The sequence below is a fragment of the Puma concolor genome, chromosome B2 (assembly GCF_028749965.1).
Source record: "Puma concolor isolate L17-30 chromosome B2, mPumCon1.1.hap2, whole genome shotgun sequence".
In the NCBI taxonomy this organism is placed as follows: domain Eukaryota; kingdom Metazoa; phylum Chordata; class Mammalia; order Carnivora; family Felidae; genus Puma; species Puma concolor.
The window spans coordinates 9,121,292-9,145,742 of record NC_141671.1 but is presented as its reverse complement, the minus strand read 5'-3'; the positions used below and the strand labels follow the sequence as shown (position 1 = coordinate 9,145,742).

The window sequence follows — 24,451 nt, the reverse complement described above, 5'->3', positions numbered from 1 at the left end:
CATCGTGTGTGTATACTGCATTTTCCTTGTCCATTAGCCTACTGATGCACACATAGATGGCTTCCATGTCTTGGCCGTCGTTCATAATGCTGCAGTGAACATAGGGCTGCACGTATCTTTTCGAGTTAGTGTTTTCGTTTTCCCTGGCTAAATACCTGATAGTGGAATTATTAGATCATCTATTTTTAATTTTTTCAGAAACCTCCATACTGTTTTCCATGGTGTCTGCACCAATTTACATTCCCACCAACAGCACATGAGGGTTCCTTTTTCTTCACATCCTCGCCCACACTTGTTGATGCTTGTCTTTTTGAGTTTAGCCATTCTAACAGGTGTGAGGTGGTATCTCTTTGTGATTTTGGTTTGCATTTCCCTGATGATTAGTGATATTGAGCATTGTTTCATGTGTCTGTTGGCCGTCTTTATATCTTTGGAAAAATGCCTGTTCAGGTTTTCTGTCCATTTTTAATTGGGTTATTTTTTTTTTCTTTTTGGTATTGAATTGTAGTTTTTTATATATTTGTGTTAACCCCGTATCGGATATATCATTTGCAGACATCTTCCCCCTTCAGTAGGTTGTCTTTCTGTTTTGTTGACAGTTTCCTTTGTTGTGCAAAAACATTTCATTTGACATAGTTCCAGTGGTTTGGTTTTGCTTTTGTTTCCCTTGCCTTTGGAGATGTATCTAGAAAAATTTGGCTGATGTTAGAGAAATAGCTGCCTGTGTTGGCTTCTAGGATTTTTATGGTTACAGGTCTCACATTGAGTTCTTTAATCCATATTGAGTTTATTTTTATGTATGGTGTAAAAAAGAGGTCTAGTTTCATTCTTTTATGTGTAGCTGTCCAGTTTCCCAGCACCATTTGTTGAAAAGACTGTCTTTTCCCCATTGTATATTCCTGCCTCCTTTGTCACAGATTAGTTGACCATATAAATGTGGGTTTATTTCTGGCATCTCTGTCCTGTTGTGTTGATCTATGTGTCTGTTTTTGGGCCAGTACCATACTGTTTAATTATTACAGCTTTGTAGTACCTCTTAAAATCTGGAATTGTGATAACTCCAGTTTTGTTTTTCTTTCTCAGGATTGCTTTGGCTATTTGGAGTCTTCTTTGGTTCCATACAGATTTCATTGTTATTTGTTATGGTTTTGCAGAAAATGCTTTTGGCATTTTAATAGAGATTGCATTGAATCTTTATTAAATTTCTTTGGGTAATATGGATATTTTGACAATATTAATTCTTCCAGTCCATGAGTATGGAATATCTCTCCATTTGTTTAGGTCATTTTCAGTTTCTCTCATTAGTGTCTCACAGTTTTCAGTGTGAGAACCCTTTGTATACAGGTCTTTCTCTTTTTTCTCTTCTATGATTTTAGTGTAAAGAAATGCTACTGATTTCTGGTATTCACTTTGTGTCTTGCCACTATACTGAATTCGTTTAGTACTTCTAGTAGTTTTTGGTGGAATCTTTAGGATTTTCTGTGTATAGTATCATGTCATCTGTGAGTAGTGACAAGCTTAACTTCTTCTTTACCAATATAGATGCCCCTTGTGTCATTTTCTAGTGTGATTCCTGTGGCTGGGACTTCCAGGACTATGTTGAGAGAAGTGGTGAGAGTGGATGTCCTTGTCTAGTTTCTGACCTTAGAGGGAAAGCTCACAGTTTTTCACCATTGAGGATGGTGTTAGCTGTGGGTTTTTCATATATGGTCTTTCTTATGTTTAGGTATGTTCCCTCCAATTCCATTTTGTTGAGAGTTTTTATCATGAATGTATGTTGAATCTTATCAGATACTTTTTCTGTATCTATTGTGGTGATCATATGATTTTTATTCTTTGTTTTGTTGATATGGTTCATGATGTGGATTGGTTTGTGAATATTGAATCATCCTGGCGTCCTAGGAATAAGTCCCGTCTGATCGAGGTGAATGATCTTTTTAATGTATTGTTGTATGAGGCTTGCTAATGTTTTGTTGAGGATTTTTGCATCTCTGTTCATCAGGAATATTGGCCTGTAGTTTTCTCTTTCTGTGGTGTGTTTGGTTTTGGTATCAGGGTAATGCTGGCCTCATAGAATGTATTTGGAAGCTTTCCTTCCTCTTCTATATTTTGGAATAATTGGAGGAGCATCGGTATTAATTGTTCTTTAAATGTCTGATAGAATTCACTGGTCTTGTATTTTTATTTTTTGGTAGTTTTTTGGTTACCAATTTAATTTCATTACTTGTAATCGGTCTATTCTTTTTTAAATTATCTTTTTTTTTTATTTGAGAGAGAGAGAGAGAGAGAGGGGATGTTAGTGAGGGAGAGGTAGAAGGAGAGAGAGACAGAGAATCTTAGGCAGGCTTCATGCTCTGCGTGGAGCCCAACACAGGGCTTGATCCCATGACTCTGGGATCATGACCTGAACCAAAATCAAGAGTTGGACACTCAACTGACTGAGCCACCCAGGCTCCCTAGTTTATTCAGATTTTCTATTTTTTCTTGGTACAGTTTTAGAAGATGTATGTTTCTAGGAGATTATTTCTTCTAGGTTGTTCAATTTGGTGCCATATAATTTTCATAGTATTCTCTTATAACCCTTTGTATTGTGATATGAGTTGTCATTTCTCTCTTGTTTCTCATTTATTTGAGTCCTTTCACCTTTTTTTCTTGATAAGTCTGGTTAAAAGTTTTTCAATTTTATCTTTTCAAGAACCAGCTCTTGGTTTCATTGATTTTTTTTCCTATTGTTATTTTAGTCTCTACATCATTTATTTCTGCTCTGATCTTTATTATATCCTTTCTTCTACTCATTTTGGGCTTTGTTCTTTTTTTAGTTCCTTTAGGCATAAAGTTAGATTGAGTTTTTTGTTTCTTGAGGTAGGCCTATATGGCTATATATTTCTTTAAATTTTTTTTTTTTTGAACGTTTATTTATTTTTGGGACAGAGAGAGACAGAGCATGAACGGGCGAGGGGCAGAGAGAGAGGGAGACACAGAATCAGAAACAGGCTCCAGGCTCTGAGCCATCAGCCCAGAGCCTGACGCGGGGCTCGAACTCACGGACCGCGAGATCGTGACCTGGCTGAAGTCGGACGCTTAACCGACTGCGCCACCCAGGCGCCCCTATGGCTATATATTTCTGTTTAAGGACTACTTTCTGTGTGTCCCATAGATTTTGGACTGTTGTGTTTTCGTTTTCATTTGTCTCCACGTATGTTTAAAATTTTTTCTTTGATTTCTTGACCCATTGGTTGTTTAGTGGCATGTTGTTTAGTTTTCATGTGTTTGTGTTTTTTCCAGTTTTTTTCTTGTAATTTGTTTCTAGTTTTATACCATTATAGTTGGAAAAGATGCATGGTATGATTTCAGTCTTTTTAAATTTACTGAGGCTTGTGTTTATGACCTACTATCCTGGAGAATATTCCATGTACACTTGAAAAGAATGTGTATTCTGTTATTTTGGATGGAATATTCTGTGTATGTTATATCCATCTGCTCCAGTGTATCATTCAAATACATTCTTTCCTTACTGATTTTCTGTCTGGATGATCTATCCATTGATGTAAGTGAGGTGTTAAAGTCCTCTATTGTTGTATTACTGTTAATTTCTCTCCTTATTTCTGTTAATATTTGTTTTACCTATTTATGTGCTCCAGTGTTGGGTGCATAGATACTTACAATTGTTATATTCTCTTGCTGGATTGATCCTTTTATCATTATGTATGTAATGCCAGTGCCCTTTTTTTGTCTCTTTAACAGTGTTTGCTTTAAAGAAGTCTATTTTGTCTGGTAGGAGTATTAGTACCCTGGCTTTTTTTTTTTTTTTCTTCTTCTTTTGCTTCCATGTGCATGGTGAATGTTTTAGCACTCCTTTGCTTGTAGTCTGTGTGTGTCTTTAGATCTAAGGTGAGTCTTTTGTAGGTGATGTACAGTGGGTCTTGTTTTTTTTGTTTTTTTATTTTTTTTATTTTTTAATTTTTATTTTTTAACGTTTATTTATTTTTGAGACAGAGAGAGACAAAGCATGAATGGGGGAGGGTCAGAGAGAGGGAGACACAGAATCTCAAACAGGCTCCAGGTTCTGAGCTGTCAGCACAGAGCCCGACGCAGGGCTCGAACTCACGGACCGGACCATGAGATCATGACCTGAGCCGAAGTCGGCCGCTTAAGTGACTGAGCCACCCAGGCGCCCCTATTTTTCTTTTTTTAAAACATTCTCTGTGTCTTGATTGGAGCATTAAGGCCATTTACATTTAAAGTAATTATTGATAGGTGTGTATTGCTATTTAAAAATTCTGTTTTCTGGCTGTTTTGTAGTTCTTTGTTCCTTTCTTTTGCTCTGTTTCCTCGAGATTTTGTTTGGCCTTCTCTCTCTTTATTTCTTGTGTACCTATCATAGGTTGAGTTTGTGGTTACCATGAAGTTCATTCATATATAGCATGCTAAGTAAAGAGCAGTTCATATTAATTTGATGGTCATTAGGGGCGCCTGGGTGGCGCAGTCGGTTGAGCGTCCGACTTCAGCCAGGTCACGATCTCGCGGTCCGTGAGTTTGAGCCCCGTGTCAGGCTCTGGGCTGATGGCTCAGAGCTTGGAGCCTGTTTCCGATTCTGTGTCTCCCTCTCTCTCTGCCCCTCCCCCGTTCATACTCTGTCTCTCTCTGTCCCAAAAATAAATAAACATTGAAAAAAAAAATTAAAAAAAAAAAAATTTGATGGTCATTAGGGGCGCCTGGGTGGCGCAGTCGGTTAAGCGTCCGACTTCAGCTCAGGTCACGATCTCGCGGTCCGTGAGTTCGAGCCCCGTGTCGGGCTCTGGGCTGACGGCTCAGAGCCTGGAGCCTGCTTCTGATTCTGTGTCTCCTTCTCTCTCTGCCCCTCCCCCTTTCATGCTCTGTCTCTCTCTGTCTCAAAAATAATTTGATGGTCATTTAAGTTCAAACACATTCTAGAAAAAAACAGAAACGGAAAATCATTTTCCTTTTTCTTTTTCGCCTTCTCTTTTTACTCCCTTCTGCACATTTTCTGTATATGTTGTCATATTTTGCATCTTTTTCTTATGTCTAATTGGCCATTTCTTTTCCACTTAAAGAAGTCCCTTTTACGTTCTTTGTGAGGCACGGTTTAGTGGTGATAAACTCCTTTAACTTTTGTTTGTCAGGAAAACTGTTTCTTTCCTTTAAATCTGAATGATAATCTTGTTAGGTAGAGTATTCTTGGTTGTGGGTTTTTTCCTTTCAGTGCTTTGATATATCACGCCTTGCTCTTCTGGCCTGCAGAATTTCTGCTGAACAATCAGCTGATAGCCTTATGGGGTTTCCCTTTTAGGGAACTTTTTGTTTCTCTCTTGCTGCTTTTAGGATTCTCTCTTTTTTAACCTTTGACATTTTAATTATTATGTGCTATGTTGTGGACCTCCTCGGGTTCTTCTTGTTTGGAACTCTGCTTTTTGGACCCAGATGTCTATTTCCCTCTTTAGATTAGGGAAGTTTTCAGTTTTTACTTCTTCGAATAAGTTTTCAGAACCTTTCTCTTTCTTCTGAGACCCCTGTAATGTGAATGTCTGTTTGCTTGATGTTATCCAAAGATCTCTTAAACTTTTCATTTTATAAAAATTGTATTCTCATTGCTGTTCAGCTTGTGTGCCCTCCATTACCCTTTGAGATTGCTGATATGTTCTTCTGCATCCTTTAACGTACTGTTGATTCCTTCTAGTGTGGTTTTTATTGGGGTTGTTGTATTCTTTATGTCGGATTGGTTCTTTTTAATATTTTCTATCTCTTTCTTGAAGGTCTGACTGAGCTCTTCCAGTCTTTTCTCCAGCCCACTGAGGACCTTTATAATCATTGCTTTAAATTTGTTATCAGGCATACTGCTTAAATCTGTTGCATTTAATTCTTTTACTGAGGCTTTTTCTTTTCTTTTATTCTTTTAGAACATATTCTTCTGTTTCTCCATTTTGCTTAACTTTTTGTGTTTGTTTCTATGGATTAGGCAAAATGGTTATTTCTCCAAAAGTTGAAAGACTGGTCTTGTGTATGGAGACCCCATGCAGACTGGGTATGCTTGCTGAATTGTGCTGGCTGGAGCTGTGTCCATATGTGCTTAATTACTCTTTTAACCGTACTCTTTTATCTTTAGCTGTACTCTTTCACTCCTTTAAACTGGTTTTTTAGGGACACCTGGGTGGTGCAGTTGGTTGAGTGTCTGACTCTTGTTCTTGGCGCAGGTCATGGTCTCACGGTTTGTGAGTTTGAGCCCTGCATTGGGCTCTGTGCTGACAGTGTGGAGCCTGCTTGGAATTCTCTCTCCCCCTCTTGCTGTCCTTCCCCGACTCGTATGCATGCTTGCTCTCTCTGTCTCTCTCTCTTTCTCCCCCAAATAAATTAATAAACTTAAAAATTTTAAACCATGGCTTTTTTTTTTTAATTTTTAAATGTTTGATTATTTTTAAGAGAGAGAGAGAGAGAGAGAGGACACAGGCAGAGGAAGGGCAGAGAGAGGGGGGAGACCCAGAATCCGAAGCAGGCTCCAGGCTCTGAGCTGTCAGCACAGAGCCCGACCTGGGGCTTGAACCCACGAACTGCAGGATTGAGACCTGAGCCGAAGTCAGATGCTTAACCGACTGAGCCACCCAGGTGCCCCAAAACCATGGCTTTTAAAAGAAAGATTAAAGAAAAAAGAATTTAAAGAAGAAAAAATAATAAAAGGAGAAAAGAAAAAAGAGAACAAGGACAAAACCAAAAAGAAAAACATAATAAAGAAAATAAGACAAATTTTAAAAAGTTAAAAAAAACCCAGTAAAAATTAAAACACACATAAAACACAGAACTGTAGCTTGTTTTCTTTGCTAGGACGGCTGGTGTGGGCTTGTGGGTCCTGGGCTTGCTGAGGTCACAAAGTCCCTGTGATGACCGCTCCCACCAGTTACGCCATCCAGACCCTCCAGTTTCCGTGTTGGAATCTGCCTCTGAGGGCAGCCAGACCCTTCTACGGTCTGGTGTTTTGACGTGGAGAGGGAGAGAGCATTCCCACACTTGGTCCACCCTTTCAAACCGTGGCTTTTCTTCTAGGGCTGGTGTGGGCTCGCAGACCCTGGGCTGGCAGAAGGCACAGGCTGTTGGGAGAATTGGACCTGCCTGTCGTGGTGCCTGACCCTGTTCCAGTCTAGGCTTTTTAGGTGGGGTGGGAGCATTAATGTGTCGTTCTCTGTTCTCCAGTCCCTCTGTCCTGGCGCTTTCCTGAAGCTCTTCTGCTGCTTGGCGGAGGTCTGGCGTTGCCTCTCTTATATGCTAGTTGCTCTGTTAAACTGTGGGGTTTTTTTCCTGGGCCCAAGGACAGAAGGATCTCCTGGTTTCTCAATACTGTCCTTCCCTACTGCCGTGCACGGTGTCGGGGGTGGACATTCCCTTTGTCACCGTATCTCCGTCTCTAGCTGTTCTGTCTTTGGTTGTTGTGTAGCTGCTCAGTCAGCCCTCAGTTCTTCAGGAGGAATTGTTCTATTAATAGGCGTAATTTCGTGTGTTCTGTGGAGGAGGTGAGTTTCAGAGTCTTCCTACGTCATCCTCTTGAATTGGAACTTGCAGGACTTTTTCTTTCTTTTTTTTGTTTTTAATTTTTTTTTAATGTTTTATATTTGAGAGAGAGAGCGAGCGAGCGAGCACGAGCAGGGGAGGGGCAGAGAGACTGAGACGGAATCTGAAACGGCCTCCAGGCCCCGAGCTGTCAGCACAGAGCCCAACGAGGGGCTCGAACTCCCGAGCAGTAAGGTCATGACCTGAGCCTAAGTGGGATGCTTAACTGACTGAGCTACCTAGGTGCCCCTCTTTTTTTGGTTAAGTTTTTGTTTTAATTCCAGGATAGTTAACATACAGTGTAAGATTAGTTTCAGGTGTACAGTGAGTGATTCAACACTTCCACACGACACCCTGTGCTCAGCACATGTGCTCTCCTTATTCCCCATCTCCTGTTTCACCCGTCCCCCACCCGCCTGCCCTCCGGGAACCATCAGTGTGTTCCCTAGCATTAAGAACCCATTTCTTGGTTTGCCTCTTCATCTCTTTTCTTTCCTTTTGCTTTGTTGCTTAAATTCCACGGATGAGTGAAGTCACACGGTATTTATCTTTTCTCGGGCTGACTTACTTCACTTAGTATAATACTTTCTGGCTCCATCCACATCGTTGCCAAGGGACAAGGAGTGTTTCTTTAAGGGAGAGAAATGTGAGTGAGATAGTACATGGAGGAGGTGGGTTCAAGATAAGGTTTTTGTTTTTTCAGTGGGAGAAATAGCAGCATGTTTGTATCTAGGCAGTAATGATTGAGTAGAGAGACGGTGACGATGCCGGAAGAGCGGCCACTGCTGGGCTTCTGTGCTTGAGGAAGTCAGAGTGGAAGGGCTGTTCTTGGGAGGGTGGGCTGTTCATTCATAGTAACATTGCTGGGCAGAGTCCATGGACCATCTCCCTGTAAAAGAAGGAAGTTTTCCATGTGTGCAGAGTTGGGGAGAGGATCTGAGGGCCTGCTTCACTCAGGCCTTCTGTTTTTGGCACCATCTTTAGCCTCGTGAAGAGGAGATCGATGAGAAATTAATTTTCAGAAAATTCCTAAGATAAATGAGTTTTAGTTTCTTCACTGCAGTTTTTCAGTCTTTGCCCTAATGCGTACTGGCAATCTGTAAGGAAGCAGAATTTCCTGAATTTTTTTGACCACAGAACGATTTTTTCACTGGTAGATGGTCTTTCAAATAAATAGAACCCATTTCAGAAAGACTAACCTGGTTCATTTTTCCTTATCTAGTTTGCTGAGTTGGGCAGGGCTCTTGTTTGCAAGAGCGGAAAACCCAGTTTAAACTCATTTAAGCCACAAAGGGAAACTGACCGGCTCACATGACGGGGCAGAGCAGGGCTTTGAACCAGGCGCGCAGATAATGTCAATGTGGCTCTTTCTGTCTCCAGCTCATGTTAGGCTTCATTCCCTAGGTCGTTTCTGCCCTGTGGCAGGCAGCATGGCCCCTGGCATCCGCAGGCTGACGTCCTCCCCCCCTTGGCCACTTCAGTGGGAAGGGAAGCCACCTCTTCTGTTGGCTCTGGCACACAAGTCCTCCTGATGATCCTCATGGTCTGGGCTTGTCATGTCCAAACCTGAACCGGTCATGGTGGCCAGGAAGATGGGTTACTCTGCAGGCTTGGGTCACGGGCCCCATTCCTGTGTCTAGGGAAGGAGGAGGCCTGTGATTGACAGCCTCACCTTGACCCTGTCCTGTCCTTGTTAACTGTAGCTCAGCTGGTCTTTATCAGGTTAGATTATTTCTGATCTTTTGTTATGACTAACGATGTAAAATTGGCTGAGCTTTGAACGGGGGTTGGACTTACTGGGCATAATTCGTCCCAGTTGTAAAGACCTCACTGCACTAAAGGGCACAAAAAGATCCTGCCTGGAAAGCTGGTCTGTTAATTGAAAGCTGTGCGTGGAGAGATGGGGATCTGGCAGGTGGGAGAGGGGAGATTCTTTGGAGGGGCCTGAGAGCAGCGGAGAGTATCGGGATCCTGACACTGGTTTGGGCGACCCGGGTGAGGCACCGTGGTCGTTGCTACGTGAAGTCCGCAGCAGAGGGCTGCTCAGGCCACGGGCTGGGGCTCGTTGGCCTGGGATTGTTGTTGATCTTGGGGTGAGCGAGCTTCCGTGTGCTTCCTGGCTGTCTAAAGGGAGGGCGGTAATACCACCAGAAGCACGAGTTGTGAGTGGTCAGTGAGGTGACCCGTGAAGCACTTGTTTCATGCCTGGACGTGGTAGAAGTAGCAGCCGCACTGTCAGTAAATGTACTCGAGTGTACATTCCTTTTTCTTCCCAGGTGATTTTCTCCCCCCTTATCATTGTATTTTAACATAGTTACAGATTTCCTTACAGCAGTAAAAGTTGTGTGGATATGCTGTATGGCTGGTCCAGGTTTCCCCAGTGGTAATGTCTTGCAAAACTGTGAGTGTCACACCCGGGATACGGACATTGATCTGGTCAGGACGGAGGACGTTTCCATCTCCCCAAGGACTTCTCCTGTTGACCGTGGCTAGTGGCCTTCCCTTCTCTCCTGCCCCATCCTCTCCTCAATCCCTGGTGACCTCTGTTGTGTTCCCCATTTCTGTAATTTTGTTATTTCAGGCTCAAGGATGTTACAAACATGTAACCATAGAGCCCGTAAGCTTTCGGGAGCGGCTGTATTCACAGCAGCATGATTCCCTGGAGATTCGTCCTGCCTGTTGTATGTATCAGTGGTACTTTTCCTTTTTTTTTTTTTTTTTTTTTTTTTAATCGCTGAGTAGTATTCCCTGGTGCAGCCGTACTGTGGTGCAGCCGTACTGCGGTTTAGGGCATGTGGGTGTCTGCAGGTTTTGACAAAGCAGTTGCTGTAAGTAAGCATTTGGGTTTAGGTTTTTGTGGAGATGGAAGTCTTTATTTCTCTCGGATAAACCCTCAGAAGTAACATGGGAGTTCCATGGTTAGTTTTTTAAGAAGATGCTGAGCTGTTTTCCAGAGTGACTGTGCCGTTTTATATTCCCCCTAGGATTGTAGGAGTGGTCCAGTTTCTCTGCATCCTTGTCAGGGTTTAGTGCTGTCACTGTTTTTTTTTTTTTTTTTTTTATTTTAACCATTCTGATAGGTGTGTAGTGATACCTTATTGTGGTTGGAGTTTGTTTCTCTGGCGGCTAGTAATGCTGTGTGCTACTTGCCTTCTTTATATCCTCTCTGGTGAAATGTCTTTGTCTTTCATCCATTTTCCAATTGGATTTTTTAAAACTGTGTTTTGAATTCTAGATACCAGTCCTTTGTCAGATAAGTGGTGGTTTGCAAAAATTTTCTCCCACTCTGTAGCTTGACTTTTTCTTTAACATTTTTTTTGATGTTTATTTATTTTCACAGAGAGAGAGAGGGAGAGGGAAGGAGAGAGAGAGAGAGAGAGAGAGAGAGAGAGAGAGAGAGAGAGAATGGGTGGGGGAGGGGTTTATAAGCCTGATATGGGACTCGAACTCATGAACCATAAGGTCAGGACCTGAGCCAAAGTCAGACGCTTAACTGACTGAGCCACCCAGGCGCCCCTGTAGCTTGACTTTTTATCCTCTCTTAAATGGGTCTTTTGCAGAGCAAAGGTTTGAAATTTTGATGGTGTCTGGATTGATTAATTTTTCTTTTTATGGATCATGCTTTTGGTATCAGGCCCAAGAATTCCTCACCTAGCTCTAGGTCTAGAAGATTTTCTCTTACAGTTTTTCCTAAAAGTTTATAGTTTTACGTTTTACATTTAAGTTCATGATACATTTTGCATTAATTTTTGTATAAGGTGTGAAACTTAGATTGGGGTTCAGTTTTTGTCTGTAAATGTCCCATTGCTCCAGCACTAATGGAAAGGTTATCTTTCTTTTACTGAATTGCTTTTGTACTTTTGTGAAAAGTCGCTTGAGCATATTTGTGTGGGTCTCTTTCCGGTTCTCTGTTCTGTTCTGTTGATTCATACTTCTGCTCACCCACCAACACCGCACAGTCTTGATTATTCTAGCTGTATAATAAGTCTTCAAATCGGGTGGCTCAATTCCTCCCACTCTTCTTTTTTCACAATTGTTTCAGATATGTTACTTTTTTTTTTTTTTAAACGATTCCACATAAATTTTACAACAATCTTATCTATGTCTACAAAACATCTTGCTTGGATTGTGATAGGAATATAACTGTAAACTTGTACATCAGTTTGGTCTTGACTGACTGTGGTGGGGTGGGGGTTCCTTACTGTTTGGTCGGCTGGTTGGCAAGTCCAGGGTTCCTACATGGCCTCCTCTGGTTCTGCCCTGGTGGGGTGGGGTGGGGTGCCTCGTTACAGCCTCATAAAAGTAGAAGTTAGGAGGTGGGACTGTAGTTTTGTGTTTTGTGGGGCTTTGTTTTGTTTTATGGGGTAGAGTGGTTGTCTAAAAGTTTTGTCTTGCTAGACTGTCCCTTTTCTGGTTCTTTGAAAAGAGAACAGGTTTTTTTTGGGGGTGCTTTTGTTGTCTGTATCTGTTGGCAATTCTGGGTTGCTGGCTTCTTCAGGTCCAAGTCTGGGATAGAGGAGGCGAAAGAAACCCCAAGTAACTCACCATTGTGTTGTTCCTTGGGTTCCAGGGTCCCCGGTCAGTCTGCCTTTTCTCTACCTCTCAGAGTCTTCTGATGTTTATTTTATATATAATGCCCATAGTTTTCATTGTACTTAGTAGGATGGATAAGGAAGAGGACATCTGTTCTATCTTCCTGAAAGCCATGTCCACATTTTCTTGTCTTAATGATAAAAATTTTGAACATTCAGGAAAGTAGAATAGGATAATGAACACCAATATATGTGTCTTAGATTTAAGACATGTAAGGTTTTCCTGTATGTCTTATCCTATTTTTATTGTTTTAAAGTAAATTATAGACATATTTAACGTCCACATATTCAATATTAATCTCTAAAAAGATTTTTAAAAAACTTTGTTTTGAGAGAGAAAGAGCGAGCATGCGCGAGTCGGGAGGGGTGGAGAGAGAGGGGGAGAGAAAATTCCAAGCAGGCTCCACGCTGTCAGCAGGGAATCTGACATGGGGCTCGATCCCATGAATTGAACTGTGAGATCATGACCTGAGCTGAGATCCCAGACACTTGACTGACTGAGCCATGCAGGTGCTCCATAAAAAGATTTTTTAAAAATAATAAATAAAAAGTAAAATCACGTTTACGATGTTAGAAATAACATCGTATTTTAAACATGTTTTAAACATGAGGACAATTTTAAACATGTTTTAAACATGAGGACAATACTTTATATCAGTACTTTGTATCTAATGATTTACAGTAATATCCTAATATTATCTAACACCCACTTCATATTCTGATGTCCGTATTTGTCCCCAAAATATCTTACAGCTGGTTGGACAAAGTGACATAGAGTCAAGAGCATGAATTGCATGTAGTTGTTATGCTTCTAACGCATTCACTGTGAATAATCTCTCTTCGGTTTTTTTTCTCTGTGAGACTGATTTGTTGAAGAAATAGTTCCAGTTGAACCTTGGGATGTCCCATTATCAGTAGGATTTGTCTCATTGTTTCCTTGTATTTTTTTACCTTTTGCGTTTTCTGTAAACTTGAAGTTAAATCTGAACTCTCTATTAGATTCAAGATCAGCAAGAATATTTCGTAGATGATACATGTGAAATAGATTTGTGAGGGACTCATATGCCTCTGTTGTTTATAACTTTTTTATGTAATAGAGAAGATGCCTTCTGCCTCCTGTGATTCTCTCCTGGACGACATAGAAGATATTGTGTCACAGGAAGATTTAAAGCCACAAGATAGGCATTTTTCACGGAAGCATGTTGTTCCAAAGGTGCGAAAGCGAAACACCCAAAAATATTTGCAAGATGAAAACAGCCCACCGAGCAATAGGTAAGCTCTTGTTTTGAGATTATATTCAGTATCCTACCAAGGAAGAAACTGGTGCTACTGATACATACTGGTATATATCAGTGTGTGTGTGTGTGTGTGTGTGTGTGTGTGTGTGTGTGTGTATGTATGTATGTGTATATGTGTATATATGCATATATGTATATATATATATATATACTCATATATATGTGTACATATATATGTATATATATATATATATAGGTGCTGTTTCTAAAAATCTTTTGGAGAGGAGATATTTTATTTGGTTTTAAATTTGGCAAAGTAATTGGTTAAAAAAAAAAAGATGTCAGATGGCATGTTTCTTGAAGACTGGGTCAAGGACAGTATTTGGCATAAATATGGGAAATGCTGCCCCTGCCCCATATCTGTGTCCGCTACCCCAGGATCTCTTTGGTATCTCTGTAGTTGGTATGTAATTTTGTGTTACTTCCAAATGAGGCATTTTACTGCATTTTGAAATTCTTATGAGACTGGTGGTTTGGGTATTTGATTTTTCTTAGCAAATTTACAAATACTTCTGGATCAGCTAAAGGCATTGGCACAAAAAAATTATTGTGTCATTTATCATATTAGGTCTGTTGTAGTTCTGTGAAATTGTAATACAGCCTAGCCAGAAAGGATTATGCAGTTGTATAATTTTAACATGCTTATATTTGTTTAGATAGTAAATTGTTGAAAGTTTTAATGCATTCGATGGTTTTATTTGTAACACTTTTTAAAGTCTGTGAATTTAAACTTCTCATATTTTAATGACTGAAGTTTATTGAATTTGCTCTGAATATGTCTTTAAGGTAACTTCTATTTAAATTTAAATTATTAGTGCAGTCTGAGTTGAACGACTATTTTTCCCTTTCTAAAAATATTACATTTTTATAACTATTTTTACATATGGAGTACTTTTAATTATGCTGTAGGGTGATGGTTTTTCTGTTTTGATTCAGTTATTTGTATCTGTAAGTTATAAAGATTGTAATTGTTATATAGGAGTCATTGAATGGGTGATGTCCTTAGTTTTTCTTTATTTGCTTCTCTTGCTAGAACCATTTTGTTTGCTATTGTTATTTGTATTTACCTCTTTAGGAGTTTAACTTAGTGATAGTACTTTAGTACTGAATTTAAAATGCAGAGAAAAGGGAAATATTTATATGGAGAGAGTCATAACTTAGGTTTCTGTGGTTATTTTACTTTGATTTTAGACTTTTGGTGTAACAGTTGATTATGGATTAAGTTGCTGCGTTTCATGAATAGATTGCACATGGGTTGCCGTGAGCGTATTTTTGCATAATATGCCCAGAAATCGAGTGATTTTGTTCGAAAAAAAATTCCTAAATGAGACTTACTTTTTTTTTTTTTTTATTGATTGTTTAATAGCACTATTCCAGGCATACAGAAAATTTGGATGCGAACATGGGGTTGTTCTCATAATAATTCGGATGGAGAATATATGGCTGGACAACTAGCTGCTTATGGATATGAAATTACAGGTAATGGGATCTGTAGTGTATTTTATTGGTTAGGTTTTTCAGGGCTGAATTCTTTAGAGATATATATTTTAGCTTCAGCAGTTAAAGTATATTTTAGCATGACTTAATGATTTTAAGGCAAAACAAAATGATAACTCTTATATGTTGTCTAGATAACTATAGATACATTATTATACAGATACTTAAAAAAAACTACTTTGGGGCGCCTGGGTGGCGCAGTCGGTTAAGCGTCCGACTTCAGCCAGGCCACGATCTCGCGGTCCGGGAGTTGGAGCCCCGCGTCGGGCTCTGGGCTGATGGCTCAGAGCCTGGAGCCTGTTTCCGATTCTGTGTCTCCCTCTCTCTCTGCCCGTCCCCCGTTCATGCTCTGTCTCTCTCTGTCCCAAAAATAAATAAACGTTGAAAAAAAAATAAAAAAAAAAAATAAAAAAACTACTTTGAAATAAATTTAGACTTACAGAAAAGTAGTAATATGACAGTTTGCATATGTCCTTTACCCAGTTTCCTCTAGTACTGGCATCTTACATAATTAAGCTAGAATTAATAAACTAGGAGGTTAACATTAGTGCAGTACTGTTACCTAAACTGCACATCTTGTTTGATTTCTGCCAGTTTCCCCATTGACGTTCTTCTGTTCCAGGACCCGGTCTAGCATCTCACTTTACATTTATTTGTAATGGCTCCTTAGTCTCCGCCAGTTGATAGTTCCTCTCTTGTTCCTTGTCTTTTATGTCTATGGACTGCTGAGGAAAGCTGATTAACAGTTATTGGTTGTTTTGTAGAATGTCCCTCAACTTGGGTTTGTTGGGTGTCTTCTCCTGATCAGAATCCGGTTATGTATGCATTCTTGGCAAGAAGAGCACATTGAGTTCTCAGTGCATCATATCCGGGAGTCGATAATGAGTTGATATGTCTTATAACCAGAGGGCCACGTCTGCTAGACTTCTCCACAGTCAAGTTGCCGTTTTTTTCATTGTAATGAATAGATCTCCTGTTTCCCCCCAACATTTCTCTGCTAGTTTCAGTGTCTGAAAATTTGTGTCCATGGATCGTGTCTGCAGCAGTCATTACTGTTTGTTAAATGGTGATTCACTGTTTCTTCCTTTCTTACGCTTATTAATTGGAATTCTCCTGTAAGGACGACCCTTTCTCCCTGGTTTTATTTACATATATTGGCATGGATTTACATGCTTGTTTGTCGTTCCTGTGGGTTGTAGTCCAATACTGTTGTTATTTTGCCGCTCGTCTGCTCCAATTTGGCCGTAGGACCTTGTCAAGATGGCTCCTGTGTTTTCTCAACAAGCCCCCGTTCTTTCTCTTGTCTGCCGCCACAAGATGTGCTCGTCTCATATTTTCCCTTCCCCAGCCTTGGAAGCAACCATTTTTCCAGGGAGTCCTGATCCCTTTCGGTAAAAGAATGGTGTTTTGAGCCAGACGAGCTTTGTGGGCAGTAGGTGAGCTCATTGCCACTGTGAAGTGTCCATGTGTCTAGGAGCTGTCAGTGGACGGAGCTAGGAAGTATGTATATGTGGAAACCGGCACATGTCGTGTCTACATTACTGTGTCTGTCAGCATGTATAGTGAATGGGGCCATGATTTGATATTTTGTGACAGGCACTGGCCTGGTGCCTTATGTATGTCACCTTGCTTAGCCTTTGGGAGATGTGGAAATATTGGCATCCTGACTTGACTATACAGACGAGAATGGAGAGGTTGTGTCCTACCTTAAATCACACGGACAGTGAAGTCTCTTGTCACCCCAGAACACTGCTCTTGACCACTGTTGCCTATGCCTGTGTGATTGGCAAAGTCTTAGCCTCAAGATGGCCTGTGAGGATATGGGAAGATTGGAAACTTCTTTCCTAGTGGTGTTTCCTTCAGCAACTCAATGATCCTAATGTCTTAACTCTGAGTTTTTGATAACTTGTCCTTTAGACCGCAGAATCAGCCTTAATAATTTTGTTCTTTAGATAAAAGTACTCAAAATGTGTTTTTAGAATGATTTCTCAAAAAAATAAAAGGATTATCCTTCTGGATTCGTTAGTAAATTTTAGTGTAAGTTAGCGTGGGTTTGCCTTGATACATTCTGATGGTGCAGAATATTAAGACAATAGTCTGTAAGATAATTTCCTAAAACATTAAAAAAAATGAGCTTGACTTCTAGGTAGTGTTAAATATCTAACACATTATAATTTTAATTTTAGTCCATTAGAATTTTGTATTTGATCTTATTACAGTACTGTTCTAAGTGATAAAAAGTAAAATAGTCCTGATGCATTTACACAAGAATACCAAGTTTTGTTATGTATATCCAGCTTTAGCCTTTTTTTAATTTTTAATTTTTTGCTTTAAAGAGAGAGTGCATGTGAGAGGGAAAAGGGGTAGAGGGAGAGAGAAAATCTTTTTTTTTCTTTTTTTCTTTTGAGGGAGAGAGAAAATCTTAAGCAGGCTCTATGCTCAGTGTGGGGCCTGACATGGGGCTCGATCCCAGGACCTGGGATCATACTTGAGCTGAAATCGAGAGTTGGATGCTCAACCCACTGAGCCACCGAGGTGCCCCCAATTTTAACTTCTTATTTGGGAAATAGTAAAAAGAGATAATAAATTGAAATTTGTTTCTTTTATTAATGTGGTGTACTACTTTTATATAGTTTCATTACTTGTATGTATTTGTACTAACTTTATGTCCTGTTGATTGTCCCCGCTTTAGAAATTTATAGTCTGTGTTTAATTCTAGTCTGGCTTGCCTGTAGTGGACTATAGAGTCCCTTTTCTCACTGGTCAGGTGCTGTAGGCCCAGAAAGTATGAACGATAGTAGCTGCTGTAAAACATTTAGAAAGGAAATCTCTGGGGTGCCTGGGTGGCTCAGTCAGTTGAGTGTCTGACTTCGGCTCAGGTCATGATCTCGCATTTGGTGAGTTCGAGCCCCATGTCGGGCTCTGTGCTGACAGCTCAGAGCCTGGAGCCTGCTTCGGATTCTGTGTCTCCCTCTCTCTGCCCCTCCCTCTCTCATGCTCTGTCTCTCTCAAAAATGAATGAACATTAAAAAAAAATTTTTTTTGGGGCGCCTGGGTGGCGCAGTCGGTTAAGCGTCCGACTTCAGCCAGGTCACGATCTCGCGGTCCGGGAGTTCGAGCCCCACATCGGGCTCTGGGCTGATGGCTCAGAGCCTGGAGCCTGTTTCCGATTCTGTGTCTCCCTCTCTCTCTGCCCCTCCCCCGTTCATGCTCTGTCTCTCTCTGTCCCAAAAATAAATAAACGTTGAAAAAAAAAATTAAAAAAAAAAAAATTTTTTTTTTAAAAGAAATCTCTACAGATTTTATACTTATATTAAATATATGAGATGAATGATGGGTGGATTGTTTGTGCTAGCCGTCGTCTTTCATTATTGTGGAATAGTGGGAGTTTATATAAATTATTATTGCTAAATAATTTTAAATGTTTTATTAATCAAATATAGACCTAAAATGTTTTTTTAACTGTATAATTGATGCAAAATAGGCATAAGATATAGATTATGTAAAATGAACACCGAGATTACTGAAAACAGTATACAATAAATTCGAAATTAGCTCTCAGTTACCGGTAGTAGATATTTTTACTATTTGGAGACAAAAGAGATTATGTGAGTATATACTTGAAATTGCTTTTAACTGTGTGAATCCAGGAATATAATTATTCTATAGTAAAATTTCAAAGAGGCTTACTTAGAGCAGTTAACTCTTGTTCATTGCTTCTTTCAGACCCTTTTTATTTTGAGAGAAAAGGTGGTTCATAACTTACAAAATAGTGCCTGCTAGTTTTTCATTTCAAAGAATGAAGCCTACTGAGGAGAATTGATGACATTCCCTAAAATTCAGAACAGTCGGTTGCATCATGGGTACATGGATGCATGTATACAGTTAGCGTCATGGAAAACGGTGAAACTGTCCCTGTAGACACCATGGCTTTTAAAAGAAATATGTTTTGAATGCATACATTCCATGAGTGTTGTTTCTTCAAGTAAGCAGTTTCTGTAGACTGAACTTTTTTCCCCCAGTAAGGCTGCCTTTGGTTAATGTTCTTGGATTATTTCTTTGGAGATGTTGGGAAAGTATTTTCAGTGTCCTCATTCGTGGCAGATCTTCATTATCTTCAGAGTGCATTTGAGGTTAGAATGGTCACAGGTCATTTGAAGCCACTAAGTAATAAATAAAGTATGTGATATGATGTTGAGCCATGCTGTTTTAGTTAAAAGTAAGACATTTTTTATCTTAATTGATTCTGAAAACTGTTACAGAAGAGTTTTCAAAAATGTTTATAGCAGCGATATGTATGCTTTTTGGATCGCTTCAGACTCTCACAACTATAATTTCATCAAAGAATTCATAACCAGTTGCTTGTATATTCCAGTAGTGGAATAAAGGCATGGTCTCCCAAGGTGATGACTTTAGAGACAGCTCTCATTTAGGTAGAGCTGTATTAGAGATATTTTAGATAGAGCTACATTGGAGGGAGAGAGAGATGCTGGAGAGAGACGTTGTTTACTTTGTAGCTGTGCTTGCTGTGAATGAAAGTAGCATGTGCTTTTTGGTTTAGTGGAAAAAAAGTCCATTGCAAGGCCCTCGACTGAAGTTTTAGTTCATAGACAGATGAGAATAATGTGAGTTATATGTACAGAATATTTGTGATAAGCCTACATAGTTCAGAATAGAGTGTTTAGCTTGGGTGCCCCCAGTTTCAGAGAAATCATTTTTATTTCATTCCACTTTTTTGAAAACAGTGCGTGTGCGTCGTGTGTGTATGAATGTGGGAGTGGGAGAGAGACTCTTAAGTAGGCTCTATGCCCAGTGTGGAGCCAGACACAGGGCTCAATCTCGTGACAGTGAGATCACGACCTGAGCCAAAGTCAAGCGTTGGACACTTAACCAACTGAGCCACCCCGGTACTCCAGAGAAATGATTTTTAAATTAGGTTTGACAGTTCTTGATAGTTCCTTTGTATATTTGTATACCATTTATTCATTCAGCAAGTGTTGTCTGAACATGATGTGTGTTAGAGGCTGTGGTGCTAGGACATATGAAGACATGAAAAAATGAAGTATACGTGGATTCCAGCAGGTGAGAAATTTATTGGCAAAGGAAAAAGCTTCATATCATGTGTTACATCTTAGAAGCTGTTTTAGTAAATGGTCAAGCTGTTAATGTATTTTAGGACCTGCTTTATTAAAAGAGCTTTTACAATTTATATTTTAGAAATGCTTTGTGATAATGTCAGGTCGGAATAACATTTATTTTTTATCAGGCGAAGTGTACTCTTTCATCCTCATCACCTATTTCACCTGTCCTGCCACCCACTTCCCTTCTGGTGACCATCAGTTTGTTCTTTATAGTTGCGTCTGTTTCGTGGTTTGTCTCTTTCTTCCTTTTTTTCTTCGCTCTTCTGTTTTGTTTCTTGAATTCCGCAAATGAGTGAGATCATATGGTGTCTTTTTCTGATTTATTTCGCTTAGCATTATGCTCTCTGGCTCTGTCCATGTTGCTGTAAATGGCAAGATTTCGTTCTTTTGTATGGCTGAATAATACTCCACTGTAAGTATGCACCACCTCTTCTTTATCCATTCATCATTTGATGGACACTTGGGCTGCTTCCATAGTTTGGCTTGTGTCAATAATGCTCCAATAAATGTAGGGGTACATGTATCCCTTTGAATTAGTGTTTGCATATTTTCTGGGTACATACCCAGGAATGTGATTATTGGATCATAGGGTAGTTCTGTTTTTAAGTTTTTGAGGAACCTCCACATTCTTTTCCAGAGTGGCTGCACCAGTTTGCATGCCAACCAACGGTGCAGGAAGGTTCCTTTTTCTTTCCATCCTCGCCAACACTGGTTGTTTCTTGTGTTTTTGACTTTAGCCATTGTGATGGGTGTGAGGTGATAGCTTATGTCATTTTGAGGTGCATTTCCCTGATGATAAGTGATGTTGAGCATCTTTTGATGTATCTCTTGACAGTCTGTATGTTATCTTTGGAGTAATGTCTAATCATATCTTCTGCCCATTTTTTAATTGGATTATTTGTTTTTTGGGTATTGAGTTCTATCAGTTCTTTATATATTTTGGATACTAACCTTTTATTGGAAATATCATTTGCAAATATCTTACTCCATTCTGTAGGCTGCCTTTCAGTTTGCTGATTGTTTCATTTGCTATGGAAAAGGTTTTTTATTTTGATGTAGTCCCTTGTTTATTTTTGCTTTTATTTCCCTTGCTTCAGGACATCTATCTAGAAAAATGGTGCTATGGCTGATGTCAAAGAAATTACTGCCTGTACTCTCTTCAAGGATTTTTATGGTTTCAGGTCTCACATCTAGGTCTTTCATCTGTTTTGAGTTTACTTTTGTGGATAGTGAAAGAAAGTGGTCCAGCTTCATTCTTCAGTGTGCTGCTGTCCAGTTTTCCCAGCACCATTTGTTAATGAGACTGTGTTTTTCCCACTGGATATTTATTCTTCTTTTGTTGAAGATTAGTTCACCATATAATTGTGGGTTTAATTTCTGGGTTTTCTGTTCTGTTCCATTGGTTTATTTGTGTATATTTATGCCAGTATTCTACTGTTTTAATTATTACTGCTTTGTCATATAACTTGAAACCTGGAATTGTAATACCTCCAGTTTCATATTTATTTTCCAAGGTCTCTTTGGCTTTTGGGGGTCTTTTGTGGTTCCACACAAATTATAGGATTGATTCTAGTTCTGTGAAAAATGCTACTGGTATTTTTGATAGGGATTGCATTAAAGCTGTAGATTGCTTTGGCTGTAGCCAAATCTGTAGATTGGTTTGGACATTTTAACATTTGTTTCTCCAACCCATGAGCATGGAATGTCTTTCCATGTCTTTACGTTGTCTTGAATTTTTTTCATCCGTGTTTTATAGTTTTCAGAGTACAGATTTTTTTTTTTGCCTCTTTGGTTAAGTTTGCTTGTACATACATTATTGTTTTTGATGCAGTTGAAGTGGGATTTTTTAAACTTTGACTGTCTGCTGCTTCATTATTAGTGTGTAGAAATGCAACCGAGTTCTCTACGTTGGCTTTGTATCCTGTGACTTCATTGAATTCATTCATCAGTTCTGGTAGTTTTTTGGTGGAGTCTTCTGGGTTTTCTCTATAGAGTATCATGTCCTCTGCAAATAGAGTTTTACTTCTTCCTTACCAATTTGCATGCTTTTTATTTCTTTGTGTTGTCGGAGTGCTGTGGCTAGGACTTCCAGTACTATGTTGAGTAAGAGTGCTCAGTGAGCACATTCTTGTTTTATTCCTGATCTCAGGGGAAAAGCTCTCAGTTTTTCAACATTGAGTATGATGTTGGCTGTGGGTTTGTCATATATGGACTTTATTATATTGACGTATGTTCTTTCTAGACCTCTCTGAGAGAGGGTTTTTATCATGAATGGATGTCGCACTTTGTCGAATGCTTTTTCTGCATCTATTGAAATGATCACATGATTTTTATACTTCCTTTTATTGATGTGACATATCATGTTGATTGTCGATTGTTTTCTGAATATTGAAGTACCTTTGTAACCCAGGAACAAATTCTACTTGATTGTGGTGTATGATTTTTTTAAAAATATATTAGTGGATTCATTTTGCTAATATTTTGTTGAGGATTTTTGCATCCATCAGAATATAACATTTTAGATTTGAATTAAGAAAATGAATCTCCTTGTAGAAATAAGTAGTAGTTTATATGGCATAGGAGATAATATTAGAATTGAATGTCTGAAGTATAAGCATATTTCCTGGACCTGGCCGTTTAACTTGAAATAGTTTTTTAGGAGCGTCTGGGTGGCTCAGTCGGTTGAGCATCCAACTTTGGCTAAGGTCACCATCTCACGGTTTGTGGGTTCGAGCTCCACATTGGGCTCGCTGCTGTCAGCACAGAGCCTCCTTTGGATCCTCAGTCCCCCTCTCTCTACCCCTTCCCGGCTTATGCTCTCTCAAAAAACAAAAACAAAACAAAACAAAAGAAATAGCTTTAAATTTTCAGAGAGATTAATGGGATATGTTAGATTCATCTATGCAGATGTTTGTGTCAAGAATACATTCAAGGGCCACACTTGAGGGTCAGTAGAATTTTAAGGACATTAAAGCTAGATTTTTGTGTTTGTACTTGGAGTTTTTGGAAATCACATTTGTACATAATTAAAGTATGAATGCACGTAAAGTTTCTTTGCCTGTTTTTTATCTGTTTTAAGAATTGGGGTGCCTGGGTGGCTCAGTTGGTTGAGCGTCTGACTGGCTCAGGTCATGATCTTGCAGTTTGTGGGTTCGAGCCCTGCGTCGGGCTCTGTGCTGACAGCTTGGAGCCTGGAGCCTACTTCGGATTCTGTGTCTCCGTCTCTTTCTGCCCCTCCCCCACTTGTGCTCTTTCTTTCTCTATCAAAAATAAATAAAATGTAAAAAAAAAAAAAAAAAACTGGTTACCATGACATTTCACATTAATATCTTGAGCTTATATATATATAATAAAAGATATTAAGATAAGTAGACTAATTGTGTGGGATTCTGAAAAAGCAGACCTCCACCTTCGTCAAGATGAAACTAAATGAAAAGTTTATATTTTACTTCTCTTAGAATTAGTCAGGGGCACCTGGGTGGCTCAGTGGGCTAAGCATCTGAATTCGGCTCAGGTCATTATCTCACGGTTTGTGAGTTCGAGCTCCGTGTCGGGTTTTTTGTGCTGACAGCTCAGAGCCTGGAGCCTGCTTTGGATTCTGTGTCTCTCTTTCTCTATCTTTCTGCCTCTCCCTCGCTTGTGCTCTGTCTCTCTCAAAAAAAAAAAAAAAAAAAAAAAAAAGGCACAAAATATTATGTCACCTATGTGAAATCAGGGTTTTTGTACACATTTCCAGGCAAGGGAGTTGAATTGGTTGAAAGTGTACTGTGTGTTAGGCATTTCACAGAAGTTATTGCAAGCATCAGATGAAATAACTTTGGTGGGAGGTGACTCCATATTTTAAGACCAGGAGATTGAGGCTGGGAGAAGGGAGACGTGATCTATACACCTTCACCCAACTGATGTATGCTAGAGTGGGCCTTGAGACATGGCTGCTGTCAGCACAGCCTGTTATACTGTGTAGTCTCTCAAACTTGATACTTTAAAGGCTCCTGTTATACCGTGTAGTCTCTCAAACTTGATACTTTAAAGGCAGGTCAGTGTGGAAACCTATTATTAGATAGGTTTTACTGGGTGTTTTTTATTTTTTATTTTTTGCTGCCCAGCATTTTAATATTTCTCCTGCACGACTTTTAGGACTGTTTTAAGTGCAATACTGTTAGAAGGCTGGTTGTCTGTCTGTCTGTCTTCCTCTTTTTCTCTTTCTAGAGGTGAGAGAAAGGGGGGATACGTACCACTGGAATCCATACCGCAGGAGTATGCTCAGTTTCTTAATTTCAGTGCAGTGGAAGTAAGCTGTTACTTTAGTTAAAGATGGCACTGGGAGCTGAGAGCCACGTGGCCCGGGTCCACCTCCTTTGTCATC

The 24,451-nt window shown here is 39.6% G+C and overlaps 1 protein-coding gene across 7 annotated transcripts in view; it reads left to right on the top strand.

Moving 5' to 3' along the window:
* Window positions 1–24,451, top strand: part of CDKAL1 (CDKAL1 threonylcarbamoyladenosine tRNA methylthiotransferase) — a 705,830-nt gene that overhangs the window by 6,762 nt on the left and 674,617 nt on the right. For 6 of the 7 annotated variants that reach the window (XM_086706145.1, XM_086706146.1, XM_025916964.2 and 3 more), the window contains 2 exons: window positions 13,247–13,421; window positions 14,814–14,926. In XM_086706145.1, coding sequence (XP_086562271.1) covers window positions 13,252–13,421; window positions 14,814–14,926 — 283 coding nt within the window. In that variant the 5' untranslated portion in view covers window positions 13,247–13,251. Of the gene's footprint in view, window positions 1–10,215; window positions 10,239–13,246; window positions 13,422–14,813; window positions 14,927–24,451 lie in introns of those variants that run through there. The other variant, XM_086706144.1, reaches the window with a different exon arrangement.